This window comes from Theobroma umbraticum, unplaced genomic scaffold, assembly GCF_002168275.2.
Source record: "Theobroma umbraticum cultivar Fairchild unplaced genomic scaffold, ASM216827v3 scaffold_95.0, whole genome shotgun sequence".
Taxonomy (NCBI): Eukaryota; Viridiplantae; Streptophyta; class Magnoliopsida; order Malvales; family Malvaceae; genus Theobroma; species Theobroma umbraticum.
The window spans coordinates 2,434,161-2,456,906 of NW_018397257.1; the positions used below are offsets into that span (position 1 = coordinate 2,434,161).

At 31.7% G+C, this 22,746-nt stretch overlaps 1 protein-coding gene across 2 annotated transcripts; it reads left to right on the top strand.

Moving 5' to 3' along the window:
- Positions 1–273: 273 nt before the first annotated feature.
- On the top strand, positions 274–4,333 carry LOC110412460 (Lipase/lipooxygenase, PLAT/LH2 family protein). Of its 2 annotated transcripts, XM_021422993.1 has the most exons (4): positions 274–567; positions 2,315–2,439; positions 2,542–2,698; positions 2,827–4,333. In XM_021422993.1, exons 1-4 carry the CDS (start codon positions 393–395, stop codon positions 3,522–3,524), a joined length of 1,155 nt encoding a protein of 384 aa, XP_021278668.1. In that variant the 5' UTR covers positions 274–392; the 3' UTR covers positions 3,525–4,333. The 2 variants fall into 2 exon arrangements, with proteins under 2 accessions (XP_021278668.1, XP_021278667.1); XM_021422992.1 differs by having other exon boundaries at positions 2,315–2,698.
- Positions 4,334–22,746: the final 18,413 nt, after the last annotated feature.

Genomic DNA, 22,746 nt, shown 5'->3' on the forward strand with positions numbered 1-22,746 from the left:
TTATACCATAAGAAATCTATATAAAATTTCTTAATTAAAAAATAAATGCTTCCATAAAATTATATATATCTCCATTAACTCTTAAATATATTTAAAATTTTAAAAATTTTAATAAAAAATAATATATGATTTTAATAATAACTTAATAAATAAATAGATGAATCGGACTTGACTACTGAAAAAGGTTGTCCGGTAGGTCCGGTTCAGGCCAGGTAATTGTACACCTCTAACTTGCCTATATGTGTGTGTCTATATATATATATATATATATATATATCTCTGAGGAATTAGAATCCAAATACTGGGTAGTGATTAGCGATTCAGCGAAGGTGGTAAACGACGTTGTGCAACAGACAAAATTCTGGTTTTGAGGAAAGTTGCAGGCACGGGTAATGGTGTTGGCCTTGGCAATGGAGTCAGTTTCTGTTAGTCACACAATCTTTGCAACGAATCAAAGGAACCCCCTCAGAATTTCACCACCACTACATGTAGGAAGAAAGTTTCACTTCCGAACTGCTCGTTGTCGCTTTGGTTTCATGTCTTGTTCCAAGAAATCTGATTTCCAAGGTACTATATGACAAATCAAATTAAAATCCTTGTCTTTGTTCGTAGTTTTTCTTTTTAAATCCCTGTTTGAGAATCCTCTTGTTCTGCAATCTAACATCCATCCCTTTTCGTTTTAACTTTTATTTTTCTTGCTTATTTGCTATTTTTTCCCGTTCTGTTTATGGGTATCTCATCAGGAGATTAAGGCCCGTTCTGTTTATGGGTATCTCATCAGGAGATTAAGGGTAGAAAAGTTTAGGAAGGATGCTAAGTTCATATCTTTTTAGACGTTTGTTCCTGGGGTTCACAGAAAATGGCTATTTTTGCTTTTTTTGGTTGCTAAATTCATAAACCTTTAGAGTTGTAAGTTCTGAGGCTACAGAGGCTTCCATTTGTAGTTTGGATATTGCTTTGATATGTTATATATATATATATATATGAGGAAGTCAGATTTGAACCCAGCTCTTTCAGCAGAAAATACATGCGTATACCATTGAACAAAATTTTCGGCGACTCTTGATATTCCACTATTAGTTAATGCTATGCATGATGCTATATTCCATGACAAATTTGCTATTAATTATGGCATGTATACTGTATCGTAGTGGGGTTTGAGAATTTCCTGGTTTACCTCTTACTTTTGAACTCTGGCAATGATCACTTTCAAGCAATCTATTGATTGAGTAGTCCTGAATTAATGAAGGAATATGGTAAAACTTCAAATTCAACCCGCATGTCTTTGTACATATGTTTATGTAAATAATGCACAAAAAATTAGGGAATTTTCATTTGAATTCTTGACATGCATTGTGCAACTGTATTTGCAGAGTGTCAAATTATCAATAGTCAGTAAAATTAGCTATCTTACATGTTTGTCAGTCTGTGCTTATTGGTTGCTTCAAGTTTGTCCCTCTATTAAGATAGGGACAGAGATGGCTTCACAAGATTCAAGAGCAGATCCTAGCCTACACAGAAATGAGCAAATTTAGCATACATCATGCCTGATAATGTAATTTTTGTGGCAAAGTAACAAAACATATACCTGGCCAAACAACACATTGGTCTAAGTTTCAAAATCGTGGTGAATGAATTGCATTGTGAAAAGCAGGAAATCTCTAGAGAAGGTACTGGCAACTATAAAAGATGCGAAATGACATAAAACATGATTAAAAGCATGCAAGGAGTTTCTTGAAAAATCCTAGATCTTATAAACATGTTGCAAATTGTGAATCTATCATATCATCTGATGTTGTGAATTTTATGCAATTTGTTGCCAGTTTATATAGATTCTATCAAATGCATGTTTTTCTTATCAGGAACCTGCCTTTATGCTTTGCTTTGCTCAGAGGCTGTATAAATCTTTATGTTCTGTTGTACTAGGAGCTTTTAATAATTATGTTTAGATGTAGCATCACCAGCCATGAGTGGTTACTGCATCTCTTTCGTTTTTGTTACTGTTATCTGATAGTGCTGAAGGCTGTGCTGCTTGCAGACCAAAATTATATATATATATACTAGTAAGTGTATTGGCTCCAAGAGCGAAATCAGGTTAACATGTTGAATGATTATTAGTAGAGAATTTTTATTTTTCTGTAGTCCCTTACTATAACTGCTTGGTTTCCTTTCAAATTACTATTACTCCTTCAAATTATATTTTCACCTAGAATATCACAAAATGAAGACTATTTCTAAAACAATGTTTATTAGAGAGTTTGGTTGAGCACTCCCCATGTAGTGGAAGTTTAATGCTAAATCATATCTACTCCAGATTTTCAGGGCTTTGCAAAACCTTCACATCTTTTACCATCCGCAGAACCTAAAGTCTGTACAGAGACCTTGGGAGAAAATTTTTTTTCATCTACCAGCTTGAATGGAGCACGGTCTTTTTACAAGGTTAGGTTGCAAACAAGTAGCATGTATGGCTCAAGTTTGAGTAATATAAATGCTGGAATACTCTTGTGTTTGATAGATGAGAGAGGTGACTCAATATTGCAGAGGATACCTGCATATTTGTTAATTGAACATCCGGCAAAGTCAGAGAACGTTACGGAGCCTGAAACTCTCTATTTCCAAAGAGGTTCAGTTGATGAATTTGTCTTTGAGGGACCGAACTTGGGGAAGGTTGAAGCTCTTTGGATCAGTCTTGAATCAGGTTAGTCTCAAATAAGAATTGTTAGATTTTGGATCTTGTTTCACGAAAAGAAGCTGTTCAGTGACCTGTATTTTAAAGTAGGTGCAACTGGAGAATTTGAATAGTTGTCTTCCATTCTCCTTTCTCAGGTCAGTGGAGATTAGGAGGTGTCAGCCTGATCATCCTTAATGCATCCCAACCTTCCTTAGGGGAAGATTATGGGGAAAATGCTGAATTTATTGGTTCTAAATATGACTTCAAAGTTGATGAGATCTTGCTTGGAGAGGGTGGTGATGAGTCCATGGTGGAACTAAGACCTTGCCTTGTTACTGAGTTATCTGGGTCTAATCTCTTCAAAATGTTTAGCAAGGGCTTCTCTCAACCAACTTTACCCTTGAGTGACCAGATATCTAATGAGAAAAGTATGAAGGAATATGCAGATTTGAAGTTCTCTTTGTTACTATATGATGCTGTTCTTATATTTGTTGGTACAACGTTTGCATCCTTCTCAATTGGGAAAAGTTCTGCTCTCGCATTCTTACTCGGTGGGATCAGTGGTTTTCTATATTTGTTGCTATTGCAAAGGTCTGTAGATGGATTACCAGCTTCAGAATTGATCTCCAAGAATCCTGGAGATCAAATGGTCAGATTTAGGAGTCCACTTTCAATCCTGGCACTGGGTGTGGCACTTTCTTTATTAACAGTTAAGTATAGCATGGGGGATATTCCATTTGTGTTGACTCCGAAAGAACTCTTGGTTGGAATGATAGGATTTCTTGTATGCAAAGTTGCAGTGGTTTTGGCTGCATTTAAACCCCTGCCTGTGAGTATCGAGGAGAGGGAGTGACGTATCTTATTTCATTCCCTTCTGGGAAGTATTGGTTACCTAAATTATACAAATTACCCAAATGAAGATGTGGCAGGTGCTCTATAGATGCCCGTTACCTTTAACTGAAATGATGGGAGGAATACCTTCATAGTTCCATATCACTCTTCTCTACAGAAACGACATAATAGTGCAGAACTTGCTTTGTTCTCTGGGTCTATTATATCATTATATGCCACTCATATACTTGGTAGTCAACTCATGTCTTATTTCCTTGGTCATTTGCTTTCGAATACGCCGTCTGATTGTTGGAAAACAGAGGGCCATAAATGGAACAGAACCTAAGATTTTAAAGGCCATACTAGATAATCAAAACTTCAAGTTGATGTCATTTGCCTCCTTTAGAGGTTCTTATACAATCACAATTAATAAGCATCTTGCTGATAAGAATGCGTTCTCCGGGAAAAGGACAATTACCAACCTGTCGGATTACAAATACTCATTTTGCAGGTGGCTCTTTGTTAATTAAATGATTGACGTTCAAAGCCCAGGGGGTCTACGCCCTACGGGCAGATGACCAGAAATCGGGCCTTGTTATGGCCTCTCTTTTCCGAAGAGCAGGCTTCTCGTCGAATTCTTCCTACCCCGAAACAAAGAGAAAAGAAATTTAGTCGCCTGGCAGAGATATTTTTTGATTTCGTTTCTGAATTTGACAAGGAGTTACGTCGTCCTGTTGAGGCAGATCACTCGTCACAAGAGCATCATCATAAAGTAAAGCCTAGCAGCACCATAGCTACGGCTCACATATGCTAAATATCAATACAAAATCATCTATACAGATTTGCACAAACAGCAGCTCATTTACCCTTGTGAAAATCCCCTATGAAACAAACCATGTACTCTATAAAATCAAAGAGCTTCTCTGCATCACAACACGAGAGTAAAATAACCAATCTTACATTTTGCGCTTCTTACCTTCTTTTTTTCCGTTGAGTTGTTTTACATTATATCAGAGAGCTGTAAGGACATATTGGTAGTCCTCATTTTCTACTTTCTCTGTTAGATTTTGTTGTAGTAGCAACCTGTTAGAACATCAAATTAGAAAATGTAGAAATTGACTTCAAGGCGTGTATCAATGCCATTGTCTTTAAGGTTTCATTCCCTCTCTCTTGTAATATGCAAAAGAGTTATCAATGTATAAACCTCTAAGATACAATGAAGCCCTGTGATTGACAATGTTTTGTATTGACGAAATCAATCCACTGAGCACTCACCAGAGTATAACAAGATTATCGAACTTCTATAATACTTTTCTGTAGGAAAATAATATGGAAGAAAACTTAGTGAATATTTGAGAAACGAAGGAAAGACGTTTCTTACTTTTTATGTACGTTCTGTTGGTAAAAGAGTATCTTTTTTTAAAGGTTTAAATGCTTGTTCCCAATAGACACTGTTTGTGTCTATTTCAAATAGTCACTATTGTTGGTCTTTTCCAACATATGTGATTTTTTTTTATTATTTCCAATAGATATAACCCTTCCCTTAATTTTTAATTACCAACAATCATAATTTTTCCTTTTATTCTAATATGGAACCGTATCTTTTATTTGAAAATCTCTAACAATCCCCCACCATTTTCAAATTAATCCAAATCTTCGATAATCATGGAAATCAATTGCATAAATCAAGGTGTCTTCCGATTGAACCTTCACTTAGTGAAAACGTGTTAAAGTTAACCAAAATTGCATAGTAGACTATGTTTTGAACTAGCTATTTCATTTGGTTAACTGAACACATCTCACATAACGATTTCAAGACCAATACATGCACAGTATTCAGCGACGCTTTTATGGTCATGTGTCTGTATTCTTTTTCCATGAGTGCTATTAAAGCCAAGCTCTTGAACTCCTAGAAGCGGCCATACTTCATACTCACATAGATAGATCCAATGAATGCCCCCTTAACTAAAGCATTTTAACAAATTTATGTTATAGGTTTATTAAGATATATAACTCATCATTTCCTTACCATTACAAGTACCTAGCACTTTATTTGGGATGGAATATAATATATTATATTATAGAGCTAGTAGCCACATACAAATGATGTACTTTGTCTCATTAAACTCAAGGCTTGACATTATATTCAGAGTTGAGTTGAGTTTCCATCATGGGTGACTTTTAATTTATGAGCTTGAGCCTTATCCTCTTCGAGGTTTTATTTACAAGATCTCTAGCAAGACTTTTCATTAAAAGATTTGTCAAGTTTTCACTAGACCTCACAAAAGTTATAATGCTCACTCTATCAGAAATTAATTATCGAACATAGCTAAGTCTTAATCCAATGTGTCTGGCTTCTCATTATACACTTGGCTACATGCTTTTACTAAAGCTGTTTCACTATCACAATGAATAGAAATTGTGGCATGTCATTCTAACAAATTGGTTTAGGAAATTTCCTAACCATTCAGCTTCCTTGGTGGCAGCAACTAATGCAATAAATTCGATTGCCATGGTAGAATCTGTTATACACGTTTGTTTCTTGGACCCCCAAGAAACGACACCCCCACCAAGCATGAAGATCTATCTGCTTGTGGAAGCATAATTTTTTAAACTTGTAATCCAACTAGCATCCGAATATCCTTCTAGTACTAATAGATATCTATTATAGTAAAGTTCATAGTTGATTGTTTTCTTTAAATACCTTAGTACTCGATTTATGGCTTGCTAATGCAAAGTACTTGGATTTCTTGTATATCTACTTAACTTTCCAACAACAAATGCTATATTTGGCCTTGTACATATCATTGCATACGTCAAACAACCAATTGCTATTGCATATTGTAATTAATCAACAACCCTACCAGCATTAGGTACTAATTTAATTTGAGGATCCATAGGTGTAGATGTTGATATACAATTACTAAGATCAATCTTTTCAAGCACTTTTTCAATGTAGTGCAATTGAGATAAATATATGGTATTTTCATCTTGGAATATTTTAATTCCTAAAATGACATGCTACACCTATATCTTTCATTACAAAGCTATTTGACAAAAAACTTCTGTCTCCTCGACTTGTTACAAATTCGTACCAAAAATTAACATATCATCCACGTATAAGCAAATTATAATAGCTTAACCATTTTGAAATTTGCTATATATGCACTTGTTAGACTCATTTATGTTTTAGCCATTAGCTAAAACAATTTCATCCAATTTTTTATGCTATTGTTTTGGTGCTTGTTTAAGCCTATACAATGATTTGACAAGTTTACAAGCTTTATGCTCTTTTCTTAAAATAATAAACCTTTCTGGTTGTTCCATGTAGACTTCTTCTTTTAATTCACCATTTAAAAATGCTATTTTGACATCCATTTGCTGAGCTACCAACTTATAAATTGATGTAAGGGAGATTAAAAGTATAATTGTAGCAATTCTTTCTATTGGAGCATAAGTATCAAAATAGTCAATCCCTTATAAAACCTTTGGATACTAATCTTACTTTAAACTTGTCTATGGTTCCATCCATTTTCATTTTCTTTTTGAAAATCCATTTACAACCTATTGGTTGGGAACCTGGTGGTAGATTAATCAAAATTCATGTATTATTTTTCATTATTGAGTCCATCTCAACATTGATTGCTTCCTTCCAAAATGTAGAATCTTGAGACTTCATTGCCTCATCATATGTAACTAGGTTTGATTCCAAATTAAAACAATAAAGAATTTTTTTTTTGATATTTTCTCATGTTCCTTTTACAAGAAACATATAAAAGTCTAGACCAAAATCTTTTACCTTTCTAGCCTTTTTGCTTTTTCTTATTTCTGGACTAGATTCATCATTATTTTGTTCGAATGGAATGACAATTAATTGAATTGATTGTAGTGATTATTGTTTTCTTGAAACATATTTGAATATATTTTTATCAAATATTGCATCTCTTGATTCAACAACTGTATTGACTGGAATTCAATCACTTGGCTCAATTACCATGAACCTATATGTTTTATTATGTTGTACTTATCCTATAAATCTATATTCTATTCCTTTTTCACCGAATTTCTTTCTTTGGGGTTATAGAACTTTAACTATAGCTCTACATCCCCAAACCTTCATATAATTAAGGTTTGATTTCCTTTACTTCGATTGCTCATATGGGGTCATTTTAATTTTTATTTTAGAAACTCTATTTAATATGTGACAAGTTATTAACAAAGCTTTTCCTTAAAAACCTTTTCCAATAGCTGAATATGATAACATATCATTTACCATTTCGATCAAGAACCTATTTTTCTTTTCTGCTACACTATTATGTTGTTGTGTGTAAGGGGCTGAAATATGATGGATTGTCTTAATGGAGGCAAAATAACTTGGATTATAATATTCTCCACCTCTATTCGATTATAAACACTTGATCAAAGATTCACATTATAATTTAACTTTTAATTTATAAACCTTAAATTTATCAAATACTTCCATCTTTAGAATGCAACAACATACATAGCAATATCTAGAAAAATCATCAATGAATGTGACAAAATATTTCTTTCCAGCTATGTAGATGTACTATGCATATCACACACATTACTATGTATTAATTTACGTAATTTGGTATTTCCTTTAACTTTAGCAAAAAAATTTCTAGTTATTTTTGTTAGCATGCATGTATTGCATTTATCAATATTTGGATTAAATTTTGAAATTAAGTTTATTTATACATGTCATCCAGTCTTCTATAATTTAAATGTCCAAATCTAAAATGTCATAAATAAGAAGATTCAACCATATAAGCAAAAATAATTATTTTATTCTTATTATTATTAACAATATTTAATTTGAACATTCCATCACACATGCACTTTTTCTCGACAAAAATTCTCCATTTGGATAGAATGAATTTACCTGTCTCAAATACAAGCTTGAAATCAAACTTTTTTAATAGACTTCCAGACAATAAATTTTTCTTAACTTTTAGAACATAATATACATCTTTCAAAATTAAAGTTTATCCAAAAGTGAATTCAAGTTCAACAGTCCCTTTGCCTTCAATCATTGTTGTAGAAGAATTTTTCATGTACATCACTTGGTGTGAAATTCTTGAAAAGACTTTTACCATTGCACATGTTTTGCAACTCTAGAATCAACCCACTAGGCATCATTTTCTTGAAGCACATTGATTTCATAAATCATGGCTACAAAATTTTCAAGAGTAGCTCTTCTTGAAAAATCATTTTTCTTCTTCAATAATCAACATTCATTCTTGAAATGTTCTAGTTTGTTGCAATAGAAACATGTGCTTTTGTTTTGTCTTTTGAATTTGGACCATTAGCAATTTGCTTGAACTTCTTTTTAGCAGGTTCAGTGGTATTTCCTTCTTCCACAACATGTAATTTAACTTCACTAGAAATAGCAACTTGTTCTTGTTTCTTGTATTTCTTTTCGATTCGAAGATGATTTACCAAAGCCTTAAGAGTTATTTCTTCCTTTCTGTGTTTTAAACTTCTTTTAAAGTCTTTCCATAATGGAAGAAGTTTGTCTATAATCAAGGATACAACTATAGTTTCACCCATTTTCATTTTATATTTTTAAACTGATTAAACATTCTTGCAATTTCTTGTGGTTGTTCTATAATAGAATGTCCACCGACCATTTGATAATTATTAAATCAACTAACAAGAAATTTCTTACTTGTTGCATCTTTTGTCATGTACTTGGCTTCTAGTTTGTCCCATAATTATTTTGCAATTGTCTCGTTTTGGTATGTGTCAAATAAGCCATTAGCCAAACCATTCAAGATGTGACTTTTGCACATATAATCAACATTGTCCCATTTTTGTCTCTCTCTCATTAAAGTAACAGACTATTTTCTTTCTTTTGATCTAGGTGTAGTCAAGACATAGGCAACCTTCAAGGTTGATATAGAAAATGCATCTTCTTTGCCATCTTAGAAAGTTGCCACCATCAAACCGATCCAATTTCACAAAGTCAAAAGCCAATTCTCTTAGTGTTCCACTTGCAGTAGCCATTATTAGAATAGAAATAAAACCTTAAGATTGTTAGAACACCAAACTCAAAAATGTAAAAATTGGCTTCAAGGCATGTATCACTATCACTATCTTTAAGATTTTATTCGCCCATACTTGTAATGTGCAAAAGAGTTACTGACGTATAAACCTTGAAGATACAATGAAGTCCAGTGATTTATGGCATTTTGCATTGACAAAATCAATCCATTGAGTACTTACTGGAGTATAACAAGATTATCAAACTTCTATAATATTTTTCTATAGAAAAATAATATAGAAAAACCCTTAGAGAATGTTTGAGAAATGAAGAAAAGATGTATCTAATTTTTATGTACGTTCTATTGGCAGAAGAAGTTCCTTTTTTATAGGTTTAGATGCCTATTCTTAACAAAAACAAGTTTGTGTCTATTTCAAATAATCACTACTATTGGTCTTTCCCAACAGACGTGACTTATTTTTTTTAAATTTCTAACATAACCTTCTCTTAATTTTTAATTTCCAACAGTCATAATTTTTCCTTTTATCTGATATGGAATTGTATCTTTATTTGAAATTGTCAAACACAACCTTCCTTTTCTTCTCTTTGTAAACACCCACAGATGGCTTTTTTTTTTCTCACTAAAGAAAAAGCTTTTTTCTTTTTTCTACCACCACCTTCCACTACCCTTCTCTCTTATCTTATAAATTCCACTCATTTCAATTTTGCTCTCTCTCTTCATCTTTTAATTTCAAATTCTAACCTATCTATCTACATAGTCTCTTTTATAATGTTATTTGGCACTCTTATTTCAAATCTTCTTTCTATTAAATATCTTCAAATCTTCTCCTTTTTATTAAACTTCTTCAAGTCCTTTTTTTTTTACACTATTTTCCATCTATCTCACATAAAAAGTTTCATCTCTATCATTCTTCTTCTATCATTCTTCTTCTATCACTGTCAAACTTCTTCTTCCTCTTATAAATTAAATGGCATCACCAAAGTATGTGTATCCTTCAACTCTCAATGTCAATAATTTTGTCTCCATCCACTCAATCAAACTAATTTTTTCCTTTGAAAAACCTAAATCATGGGATTGATTGAAAGTCAAGATATGTTGGGGTTTATTAAAGGCAAAAATTTGATGCCTATCAAACCATTTCCACCCTATCTCATGTTCTAGCAAAAAATCCAAAATATTTGTCTTAAAGGAAGTTTAATGCATTTCTTCAAGGATAGATTATCGATGTGTTGTTTGAAAAAGTCCTTAGTCTGGTTATTATGCTTGGATCTTCTTGATGTGTTGTTTGAAAAAGTCCTTAGTCTGGTTATTATGCTTGGAACTTCTTTTGATGTCTGGAATGCTCTGGTAAAAGCCTTTGCACAAGAATCACAGGAAAAAGAATTTATATATTGCAAAGATTACAAACTCATAAGTGAGTTAATCTTCAGATATTTGATTATATCAAGAAATTCAATAAGATATGTGATGACCTAGCTGCAATTGGAAAACTTGTTAGTAATCAAACTAAAGTACTTCAACTACTCAGAGTTCTTGGCCTTGGATATAAGCCTTTTGTTACAGCCATGATGAAACCTCCAATTCCATCATATCAAAAAATTGTTGGTTTTCTTCAGTGAGATGAAACAATGAAGACAATGAATTTAACCATCCTTCATCTGATACTTTTGGATCTCTCAATCAAAACATGGCCTTTGCTGGCCAAAGATTCCAGCAATGATCAAGTGGAAGGAATTTTAATCATATGTTTAGACAATCTTAGCCTAGTTTTTCATCTCAAGGATGTGGATTTCCTCAAGCAAATCACATTATCGTTAAGGATGGCATTTTAAGTACTAAACCTGCTATAGTCTCTACAACCAATTCTCTATCAAGCAAGGGCAAGAAACTCAAGTCATCTATCAGATTTTTGGTGAGCCAAGACACACAACACTCAATGATTGGCAACGCATCAATCAAATTTATCAAGATGAAATTCCATCATAAGCTTTAATAGCCTTAACCATCACAAACATTCAAGATGAAGCTTGGCATCTATACATTAATGCTTTTTCACATAATATACAGCAAATATTGGTAAGCTAGATTATATTGTTGCATACAAAGGACATGATAAAAGTATGGTAGGCAATGGATATATTTTAGACCTCACACATATTAGTTCTACATTAATCAAATTGGAAATACTAGCTTCAACATTGAGAACATTGTTGTTGTGCTTGACATTAAGAAAAATTTACTTTTTGTTAGCCAATTAACTACTAGTTATCCCTATATTTGGAAATTCTCATCTAATGGATTTGTGATAAAGGACAAGAAGACAAAGCAAGTCATAAAAACAAGAAATAGGAAAGTAAGACTTTACGCCTTCCAAATAGGTAAGAGTTCAACACAAAAAGCATTATTTTCCAATAGATTTCAATCTACAATAGCTAAAGTTTGTCATGTAAGGCTAGGACACCCTCAAATGCATGTAATTGACACTTTAAGAAAATAAAATTTAATTTCTAGTAAAGATAAGTACATTGATATGGAGTGCATTTGCACTAGCTGTTAAATGACCAAAGCATCCAGGTTGCCATTTCTGACTAGAATTGAAGTCGGTATGAAACCCCTTTATATTACTCATTATGCTTTATGGGGAAAAGCATTGATTTTATTACATCAAAATTTTAGTTACTACATTATTTGGTAACTATATAAGAATAATACATATATGTTTGCATCTAGCATCACTGGAAAGTAAAAGAAAGAAGTAATAAAACATATTTAATTCTTAACATTAGAGATACGTACAAATAATATTTGTTACAAAATATACAACGATTGTTACATAACATACAAAAAATGCTTGATAACAATTAATGAGCATAATATTTTTTTTTCTTAAATTAATGAGCATAATGCTATCTAGAAAATATAGTTCAATAATTGTCTATAGCAACCACTTCAAATAATGGTTCTTCATTTTTTTTTTTGGATAACATTGTGCGAAATCAACGTATTTCGGCACAATAACAAAAATTATTTTAATAAGAGTGTTAGCATGCTATGTAGTATAAAACAAAAAATGAATTGATAACGTTTAGAAAGCTCTTTAGAAATGTTTGATTTGTACACAGAAAACATTCAAACATTTATATAATATAAACATGTTTCATCCATACATAACAAGTTGTCTCTAGAACAAGACATATTTAAAAACATGCTGTTCATATTGCTGACAACATCACAAACACAGTATGCTATTCAATAAGTAATAAAAAATAAATTGGTAACATTTTGTCGAGCTTGTCTGGAAGTTTGATTTATGTACAGCCATCGTTAAGAACATAATGTTTTAAGAAGTATTATAAATGGGTTATTGTCGTGTAAAGAGATGAAAAACTTTATAAATATGTTTTATGGTAAAGCAATCACAAATGTGAGCATATGAATGTAAGAAAAATTTGAAGTTAACAAACAATAGGTTTAATCATGTATATTTAAATATGAATGTTAGTGTTTTAGTAGTGATTATCGTGACAATAATTTAGTTGACATTCCTAACTTAAACTCCTTAAGTGCACTTGCTTTTTATGTGTCCAATGCCGAAAGTTAGAAAAAATATTTTTAAGTTGTTTTATAAATAGATAAATGACATTAAAAATATGATAAACTTGTCATTTCCAATGAAAAGTCAACAAAGTTGATTCTTTTGAAACCGAAAACCAAAGTCCTTCCAACGTAGGTACAAATTTCAGAAGCTACAGTTTCCTCAGTCAAGGCCTGACAATGACATCCACAAACCAAAGAATAACACATGCAAACATCAAAATATTTGGATGGGTTGTAGATTAATTTTGCAAAAAATCAAGAACTAAAAATGCTGATTAAGAGTCCTCAACAACAATATCTCTACCCACAATCACCATTGCAACATCATAAAAACCACATTTCAACTATTTCCATAAATAGATAGTTGTTGTTACAAAATATCATCAAAATTTGATTAAACTTAATTATGGCATCGGCAATTCACAAACCATAAAAATAAAAACTTCTCAAAAAATACGATCAGCATATTACAATATTCAATTTGAATCACACGTAAAAAGAAAATGAAAGCCAAAGTTTGAGAAAAGAGATTGAAAATCAAGAAGAAACAAAAGTAAACCATAAACATCTTTCATCATCATAAAAAATCATCTAAGCAACTTAATGAAACTCATTAACAACCTAAACTAACAAAGTGTCAATTCAGTAGTCTAAAATTACCTACCAAAATAGAAGGATCACTAACAATCACAAAATCAAGTTCGAATAAAGTAACACGAACTTCGGCCCAACACCAAAAAATGTCTTAATACATCGAAAATCAAACACAACCAATGCTTCGACAATGGAGGATACACATAAAACAAAAAAAAAGGAATGCCAATTAAATAATTTATAACACTCAAATGAAATCTTTAGCAGCAACTACAAGTTATGCACAAGAGAAGAGAACAAAACCCATGACTTTTTCTCTTTTGTAATTCACGTGCAAAGCCTCTTAACCCAAAGCCATCTAGTTGGCATTCCAAATATGTTTTTCATATACAATATGCATTTTAATCAGTTAAGTGGCAAGAATGTAAGAAGTTACAAAACATGGAACCAGAAGCCTTGTAATCTCTTGTAACCAAGAAAAGTCTAGTTAACAATTTTTAATGTTTGTGCAATCACAACTCAACAATTCTCAACATATATGATATAGCAATCATATTCAATATAAAAAAAACTAATAACTCAACATAAACTTAAAGTATCTCTACATACAATGCAATCACTACTCAATAATTTTCGATATATACTATCACACCCAAATTGAAGAGCAACTCAAATTGAGGAAAAATTGAGCAAAAAACCCAAAATAAACAAAGACAAAAAAAAAAACACAAAAAGCCAGAAACAAAGACGACGCCTCAGCAATCAATTCCCACGAAAACAAAAACCCCAAGTTGTGAAAAAAAACCACAGAAAATTGACTTAGTTGTCATACCCAAATCAGAGATTAATTGAAGCTAAGAGAAAAAAGTCAACATACAACCCAAAACAAACAAAGAGAAAAAAAGGCAAATGAAAGAAGATGTCTCACCTAGCATTCCTATGAAATCCGAAAACCCAGGTGACGAAAAGAATCGCTGAAAACTGACCAAACCTAATTGTGACACCAACTCAAGTCAAAAGAAAAAAGGACAATTCCAATCAAAGTATCCCAAAGGCCGATTTCAAAGATTCCACCAAAATCGCAGCTAACAAAAAAGGAGAGAAGCAACCAAGCACATACGACAAGCCCTGAGAGCAAACACTCCAAAAGAAAGCGGCAGCAAAAACCCATTAAGCCTTTCCCATTTGCAACCAAAACTTGAAAAGGCCCTTAATGTATAAGCGCAATACCTAAAAGGCCTTCGAGCCACCAAAAAATTATCAAAGCAGACACTGCTTTATCAAAAAACCCAAAATGCCCTAAAGAAACTCCCAAAAGACAAATCCACGTGTCATGCTCTGAATAGGGTGTGTATGTTAAAATCATTGTGTATAGATAGATTACTTCCTTACTTATCTAAATATGGCATTAAAGATCAAATTTCTTATCCTAATATCTTTGAATAAAATGTCATTAAAAAAAAGAAGCATAGGAACATCACTAAACTAAGACTAACAATGATGTTTCATAGTGGAATTCTCAAATATCAATGGAACGAAGTGCGTAGCATTATTGTATAGTTGTCATTGCTTTCCTTACTTAAGGGCCTATATAAATCCAAATTTAATTCTAGATCTGTCTTGTGTTTTTCTGAGGTATAGTGGAATACACAAAGGCTATAAATGTTAGTACCCACCTACAAAACACACGTACGTCTCTCAACATGCAATGTTTGATGAAGAAATATACCTTTTTCAACAACAAAATATTTCAACTTTTACACATTGTTCTAACTATGAAATTACTTCATTTAGTGAAAGGTATGTAGGCATTTCAATTTATATCATGAAGACATCTAATTAATCACTTTTAAAAATCCTCCTAGCTATTAGTGAATCAGAATAAGATAATGGCCTTTATCCATCTACTCTAGCACTTCCAAGGAGCTCTTTAACTATTGTAACAAAAGTAAATGCCACTATTCCTTCTCTCGTCAAACCATTCCCTACAACCCAGCTCCCTCACTCTCAATTTGAACCAACTCTACCTTAATCTATTCAGCTCATAAACTCTCCACTTGAATCATTTTCATCAGATAGTGAAATTTTTCCAATAACTTGTCCATATCCTTCGAAAAAATGAAAGTCTTTATCTCATCCTCCTAAAACATCCTTTACTTAACAAAACCTTCACACCGTGACCACTAGATCAAACAATGGAATCATTAAACCAAATGCTAAGTATATGTCTACCTTTTTAACTCGTATTCCCTTTAGCCCAAAAACCATCAAGTTTGCATTTCAACATCTTAGGTGGCTTCATGCCATGAAAGAATAAATCACTACATTAAAAGAAAATGATACTTGGGAGTTGGTACCAAAAACTTCTAATTTCCATGTCAATGGTAGAAAATGGGTTTATAATACCCAATTAAAATCACATGACTCATTTGAAAAACTAAAAACTTGATTGGTTGCAAAAAGATATTGACAAATATAAGGATTAGGTTTCTTAAAAACCTACTTTCCTATCCATTAACTTGTCAGTATAAGAATTTTTGTTACCATTGCATTATCCAATAGTTGAGAAATTAAACAAATGGATGTCAAGAAAGCCTTTTTTTTTTCAAGAAAACTTGAATGAACTTGCCTACATCAAGCAACCACTTGATTTCCAGGATCATAGCAAAACCAATCATCTCTAAAAATTTAAGAAAGCTTTCTATGATCTTCGTTAAGCTCCACATATATGATTTGATCGTTTTACTCTTTTCTACTTTCATTTTTTTTTCTTGTAGTACAACTGATTCTTCATTCTTATTTGGACATCATTATAATAACACCATCTATTTATTAATTTATATTTATGACGTCTTATTAACTAGCACTGATAATCATTCTTTAAGCACTCTTTTTCAAGAATTACATAATGAATTTTCGATGAAAGACCTTGGCTGCATTCATTATTTCTCAAGCATTGAAGTTCATCATTTTTTTCAAGGCTTACTTCTTAATCAAATTAAATGTGCATATGGTCTTCTTGAAAAAGCTCAAATGACAAAATGCAAAGCTATATCCATTCCCATACTTGTAAACTTCATCTTAGCTCTATTGACTCTTTTGAAAATTTACATTTTATCGAAACATTGTTGGTAGCTTGCAATATTTAACTTTCACCAAACCTGATATTAATTACTTTTAATGATAATTATGAATCTCAATTTATGCACTCTCCTTCAAAATATCATTTTCAACTTGTGCAAAAAATCTTACGTTATGTTAAAGGGACCATCTCATTTCACATTAAGATTTTATCACACAATCATTTATTACTTCATGCTTATTTCGATGTAAATTGGGCAGGATATCCACTTACTCGAGAGGCACCACTAGCTATTATACTTTTCTTGGTGACAACTATATTTGTTGGAGCCTAAAGAAGAAATCTCTTAGATATCCATGAACTTACATGGATATGTTATGTTCTCCACGACCTTGACCTTAGCCTAAACATGGATAAACCACCACATTTTCTCTATGATAATTTGTCATCCTTTTGTGTTACCATCAATTTAATCTTTCATGCATAAACAAAACGCATTGAAATTAACTATCACTTTATCTGTAAAACAGTGGCTCTAGGCTCCTTTATCACTCAATTTGTTCCCTCCACTCATCAGGTAGTTGGCATTTTCACAAAAGCTCCACCTCATAGCACCTTTGAAGGTTTTGGTATCGAGCTTGGTCTATGAGATCTTTCCATAAACAATTTAAGAGAGAGTATAAAAGCAGATTACTCATCACAAAATAACCCATTGCATTATTATAAAAAAAAATGTAGCAACACTATAACTACACCTTACATGTGCTAAAACCATGACAAAATCACCTTTACATTTGCACAAACGATAGTCCAAAACTATAAAAATTAATACAAAATCGCATCTATAGATTTATATAAGATTTGATCTTATACTCACTCATTTTATTGTTGGAAAAACTTTCTATATAAAATAGACCATTTACTCTATAAAAGTAGAGAACATCTTAACATCACAACATATGTAAATAAGAAACGATGTAGAAGTTAACAAAGAAAATAGAGTTTCTATTTAGAGAAAATGAAAAACATGTGAAAAACACATGGATCTATTAGAATGAGCACGCGATTGGCATGCTAATGTTTAATAACTTATTCCTATGAAAATTTACTTTGTTTCTAAGTTATTGTAATTGATTTTTGTTTTTACTTTCTCTTTCGTTCCAATTAGTTAGTTTTTCCCTTTGTTAGTTTATTTTCTCTTTAGAAGCTTGAATTCCAAACTGTAAAAAGGAGTTTTATTATTCAAATGAAGAATTAAATGATACAATGAAATTCCCAAAATATTCCTCTTCCCATTTGCATTCTCATCTTAACTTTCACGGTACCAGAACGAAAGTTAGGGTTTCTAGTACATTCAAATTCCATAAAAGATAGCTAATGTTTGGGAAGTTTGCAATCTTCGAGTGTGATCTTTCATAACTTAATTGTTTACTTGTTTGAATTTTTTTTGTATTCTTAGCTGAAATTCTTATTTTTCCTAACTAGGAATCTTGTTGTTTTGTTACACAATTAAATTAGATTTCTTGTTTAACTTCAAATTCCATTAAGAATTGAACAAATTTTGTGCAAATTTTAGTTGTTTTTCTTCGATTGTTGTTTTGCTTCTCTATCTTCAGATTTCTTGAATCTTGAGTAAAGTCCATGGCTAATACTGAGAATGCCTTTACTACAAACAATGCAAATCCAAGATCAACCTCACAAATTGAGGATTAATTCTTCTTTCTATTTGCACCATACTGATCACCATGGATCAGTAGCCATTAGTCTAAAATTAACTTTAGAGAATTATATTTCACGGTGTTGTTCATTCATTCTTACATTGTTTATAAGAAATAAAGTTAATTTTCTTGATAGATCAATTAAAAAGCCAAAGTTGACTGATAATCTGTATATCTCAAGGCAACATTGTAATGATCTTATTGTAACATAACTTTTAAAGTCAATTACTCCACTAATTGTATCTACAGTATTCTTTATGAATTCTACTCTTGAAATCTAAAGTACATTACAATAGCGACATTCATAACCAAATGATACATGTGTTTATAACCTACAATTGTCTTTATGAAACATTATTGAAGAAACTAAATTAGTGGAAACCTACTTCATTGAACTGAATTCTATATGGGAGGAATTTAAGAACTATTGTCTATGACTGTGGAGATTTCAAAAAGTTTGCTAATCAATATAAAAATATCTTGTTTTCAAGTTTCTTAATAGACTTAAGGAGTCCCATTTTGCATTGAGATCTCAGATTTTTCTGATGGAATTATTTCTTACTTTTAGCAAGGCATACAACTTGGTGTTGCAAAAGGAATCACAAAAGAAATTCTTAATGCAATCTCAGTTTTTGATAAAATCTATAGCAATGCTAGCAATTACTGACAGTAAGAAGAAAAAAAGGTCAAAAATGGTGTGTAGTCACTATGGAAAAAAAATGCATCTTAAGGGAAACTGTTAGTGGTTAATAAGTTTTTTTGAAGATTTCACGTTTATTAAAGGGAAGAATAATTTCAAGAAAATGAGTTTTATTAAATCTTGCATTACTTGAGTTAATAGTATTTCAACTGTTAATATGCAATCTAAATAGAATGAGGACTTCGATTCCAATTCTATGTCCCAGATGACTTATACAAGAACTCAATTTCAAAAACTTTTTGCACTCATCAAAAAGGATGAACCAAACAGTTAGCATGGCTTTTCTTCAAACACCTTGCAAACCAAACTTTCTTTGATTGATTTAGCTTTAGCAAGTATTTTTTCTAGCTACTCTAGCTATTATCTAGTTAGTTGTCATTCGAATAATTTCATGATAAAGCATAGTTCCTTGGATTTTAGACACAAGTGCGTAAGATCATTTTTCTTGGTCAATTGATAATTTCATATCATATACATCAATTAATAATCTCTTTATTCAGTTACCTAACAGTACAAAAGTAGTTATTTCATACATAGGCATTGCTCAATTAAGTCCACCATTGATCTTACATAATGTGCTATGTGTTCTCACTTTCAAATTCAATTTCCATTTAGTAAGTCAATTCACAAAACCAAAGAGTCATTGCATATTCTTTACTAACACTTACTTTGTAATTCAAGACCTCAACACATGGACTGTGTCTAAAGTTGCTAAATTTTCATCACGACTTCTTGGATAACAACTAGGATACATAATATCTTACACAATTTAGTTTTGAGAAGTTTGTGAAATTACCATAAACTATTTTAGTCAATGCTTGTAAAACATATTGTTTTTAATGTTTTGATTTATGGCACTTTAGACTTGGTTATTCGCCTGTTAATAAAATTAAGTTGATTCACAAACAATTTCCAAAACTTTCTTATAATAGTGAATTACCATGTGAAGTATGTCTCCTAGCTAAACAAAAACATTAGCTGTTCATAAGCATGTTCAAAATACAACTTCTATTTTTAAGCTATTACATGCTTATATTTAAGGGTCATACACAACTAGCACAATAGGTGGTCATCACTATTTTCTTACAATAGTTGATGAATTTTCTAGATTTACATGAATATGTTTTATGAGAGCCAAATCAGATGTTTTGTCTATACTTCCTTCATTTTATAATTTGATTCTAAATTAGTTCAATATTTCAATCAAGCAAATAAGAACTGATAATTGTTAAGAATTCAATCTAATTGATTTTTATGCTTTCAAAGCAATTGTGCATCAAAACTCTTGTGTAGAAACACCTTAGTAGAATGGTGTTGTAGGAAGAAAACATCAAACTCTGATGTGGTACCTAGGTTCTTTTTGCTCCAATCTTACTTATTAGCTAAGGTTTAGGGACAAGCAATTCTCACTATTGTTCATATTATTAACAGAATACCATTTCTCACTTTTAAAAACAAACCCTTTGAAATATTATTTCAAAAACCTCCTTCATATGATTACTTAGAGTCTTTGGATGCTTTTGTTATACTTCCACACTAACACATAACAAAAAGAAATTTGCACAACAAGCTACAAAATGCGTGTTTCTTAAATACCCTTTTGGTATAAAGATTATAAAAGTATATGATATTGATACATGCAAGGTTTTTATATTATGGAACATGATTTTTCATGAAAATATTTTCTCTTTTCAAACTATTTCTACTTCTGCACTTTCTTTGGATTTTTTACAAACACTTGACATACATAAGTCAAATTTGCATATTCTTGATTACTTTAATGATAATTCTATTCTTCCTCATAATACATTAGCTGACCAACATTCTTTTGACTCAGTTACATCATCTAAACAAGTTCCTAATGCTACCAGCACTTCACATTCTCCTACTTTTCATATACATATTCCTATTCTTGGTACTTCTACTCTTTGTCTTATTAATATTTCTCCTATTATTCTTCCTTTACCTAGGACAAGTACTCAAATTAAACTACCATCTAAGTATTTAGAAGCTTACCATTATCAACTTTTGTCTCAAACTCACGCTGTTACAGCACATCCTATGAGTAAATACTTATCAGATAGTAAGCTTTCTAATAATCATGGACTTTTTACTACTTTTTTTTTTCTCAAATTCCTAAACCACAATATTACCACCAAGCTGTTCAACACTCTCAACGGAGAGATGCAATAAAAATAAATTGGAAGCCTTGGAAGAAAATGGTACATAGAATATGGTCCTTTTGCCTCTAAATGCACATGCTATAAGGTACAAATGAGTCTATAAGATCCAAATGAATGCAAATGGTATAGTAGAGAAGTGTAAGGCTTGATTGTTTGTAAAAGGTATAACCAATGTGAAGGTTTAGATTACCAAGAAACTTTTAGCCCAATTGCCAAACACATATCTATCAAAGTATTCTTAGCATTTGTAGTAGCTAAAAATTGGTTTCTATCTCAACTAGATATTAATAATGCATTTTTGAATGGTGATTTGGATGAAATTATGTACATGGATCTTCCTCTAGGTTATGTCAACAAAAAGGAGGCTTCCTCAGGGTTATGTTTACAAAGAGGAGTGTTTACTTATTTCTTTTGACTTATTTTGGATTTTTCACAAACACTTGGCATACATGAGTCGAATTTGCATATTCCTGATTCCTTTACTAATAATTCTATTTTTCCTCTTAATACATTAGCTGACCAACATTCTTTAGACTCATTTGAGTCATCTGAACAAGTTCCTAATGCTTCTAGCTTTTCAAATTCTCCTACTTTGCATATACACATTCTTGTTTTTAGTACTTCTGCTTTTAATCCTACTAATATTTCTCTTCTTATTCCACCTTGACCCAAGACAAGTACTCAAATTAAACAACCACCTAGGTATGTAGAAACTTACCATTATCAACTTTTTTCTCAAACTCATGCTATTATAACAAACCTTATTGCTAAATACTTATCAAATAGAAAACTTTCTAATATTATTGCTTCTCTTTCTCAAATTCCTAAACCATAATATTACCACTAAGTTGTTTATCATTCTCAATAAAGAGATGCAAAGAAAACTAAATTGGAAACCTTAGAAAAAAATGATACATGGAGTGTGGTTCCTTTGCTTCCAAATGCACATGCTATAAGGTGTAAATGGGTTTATAAGATCAAAATGAATGCAAATGGTTCAGTAAAAAGGTATAAGGCTTGTTTGGTTGCCAAAAGGTATAGCCCATGTGAAGGTTTTAATTACTAAGAGACTTTCAATCCAGTTGCCAAGCACATAACTGTCAAAGTATTCCTAGCACTTATAGCAACTAAGAATTGGTTTCTATCTTAACTAGATATTAATAATGCATTTTTGAATGGTGATTTGGATGAAATTATGTACATGGATCTTCCTCAGGGTAATGTCATCAAGAGGGAGTGTCTAACTACTTCTAAGATAGTATGCAAGCTACATAAATCACTATATGAGCTTAAGCAAGCCTATTGACAGTGGAACTCAAAGTTTACAATGTTTTTGTTCAA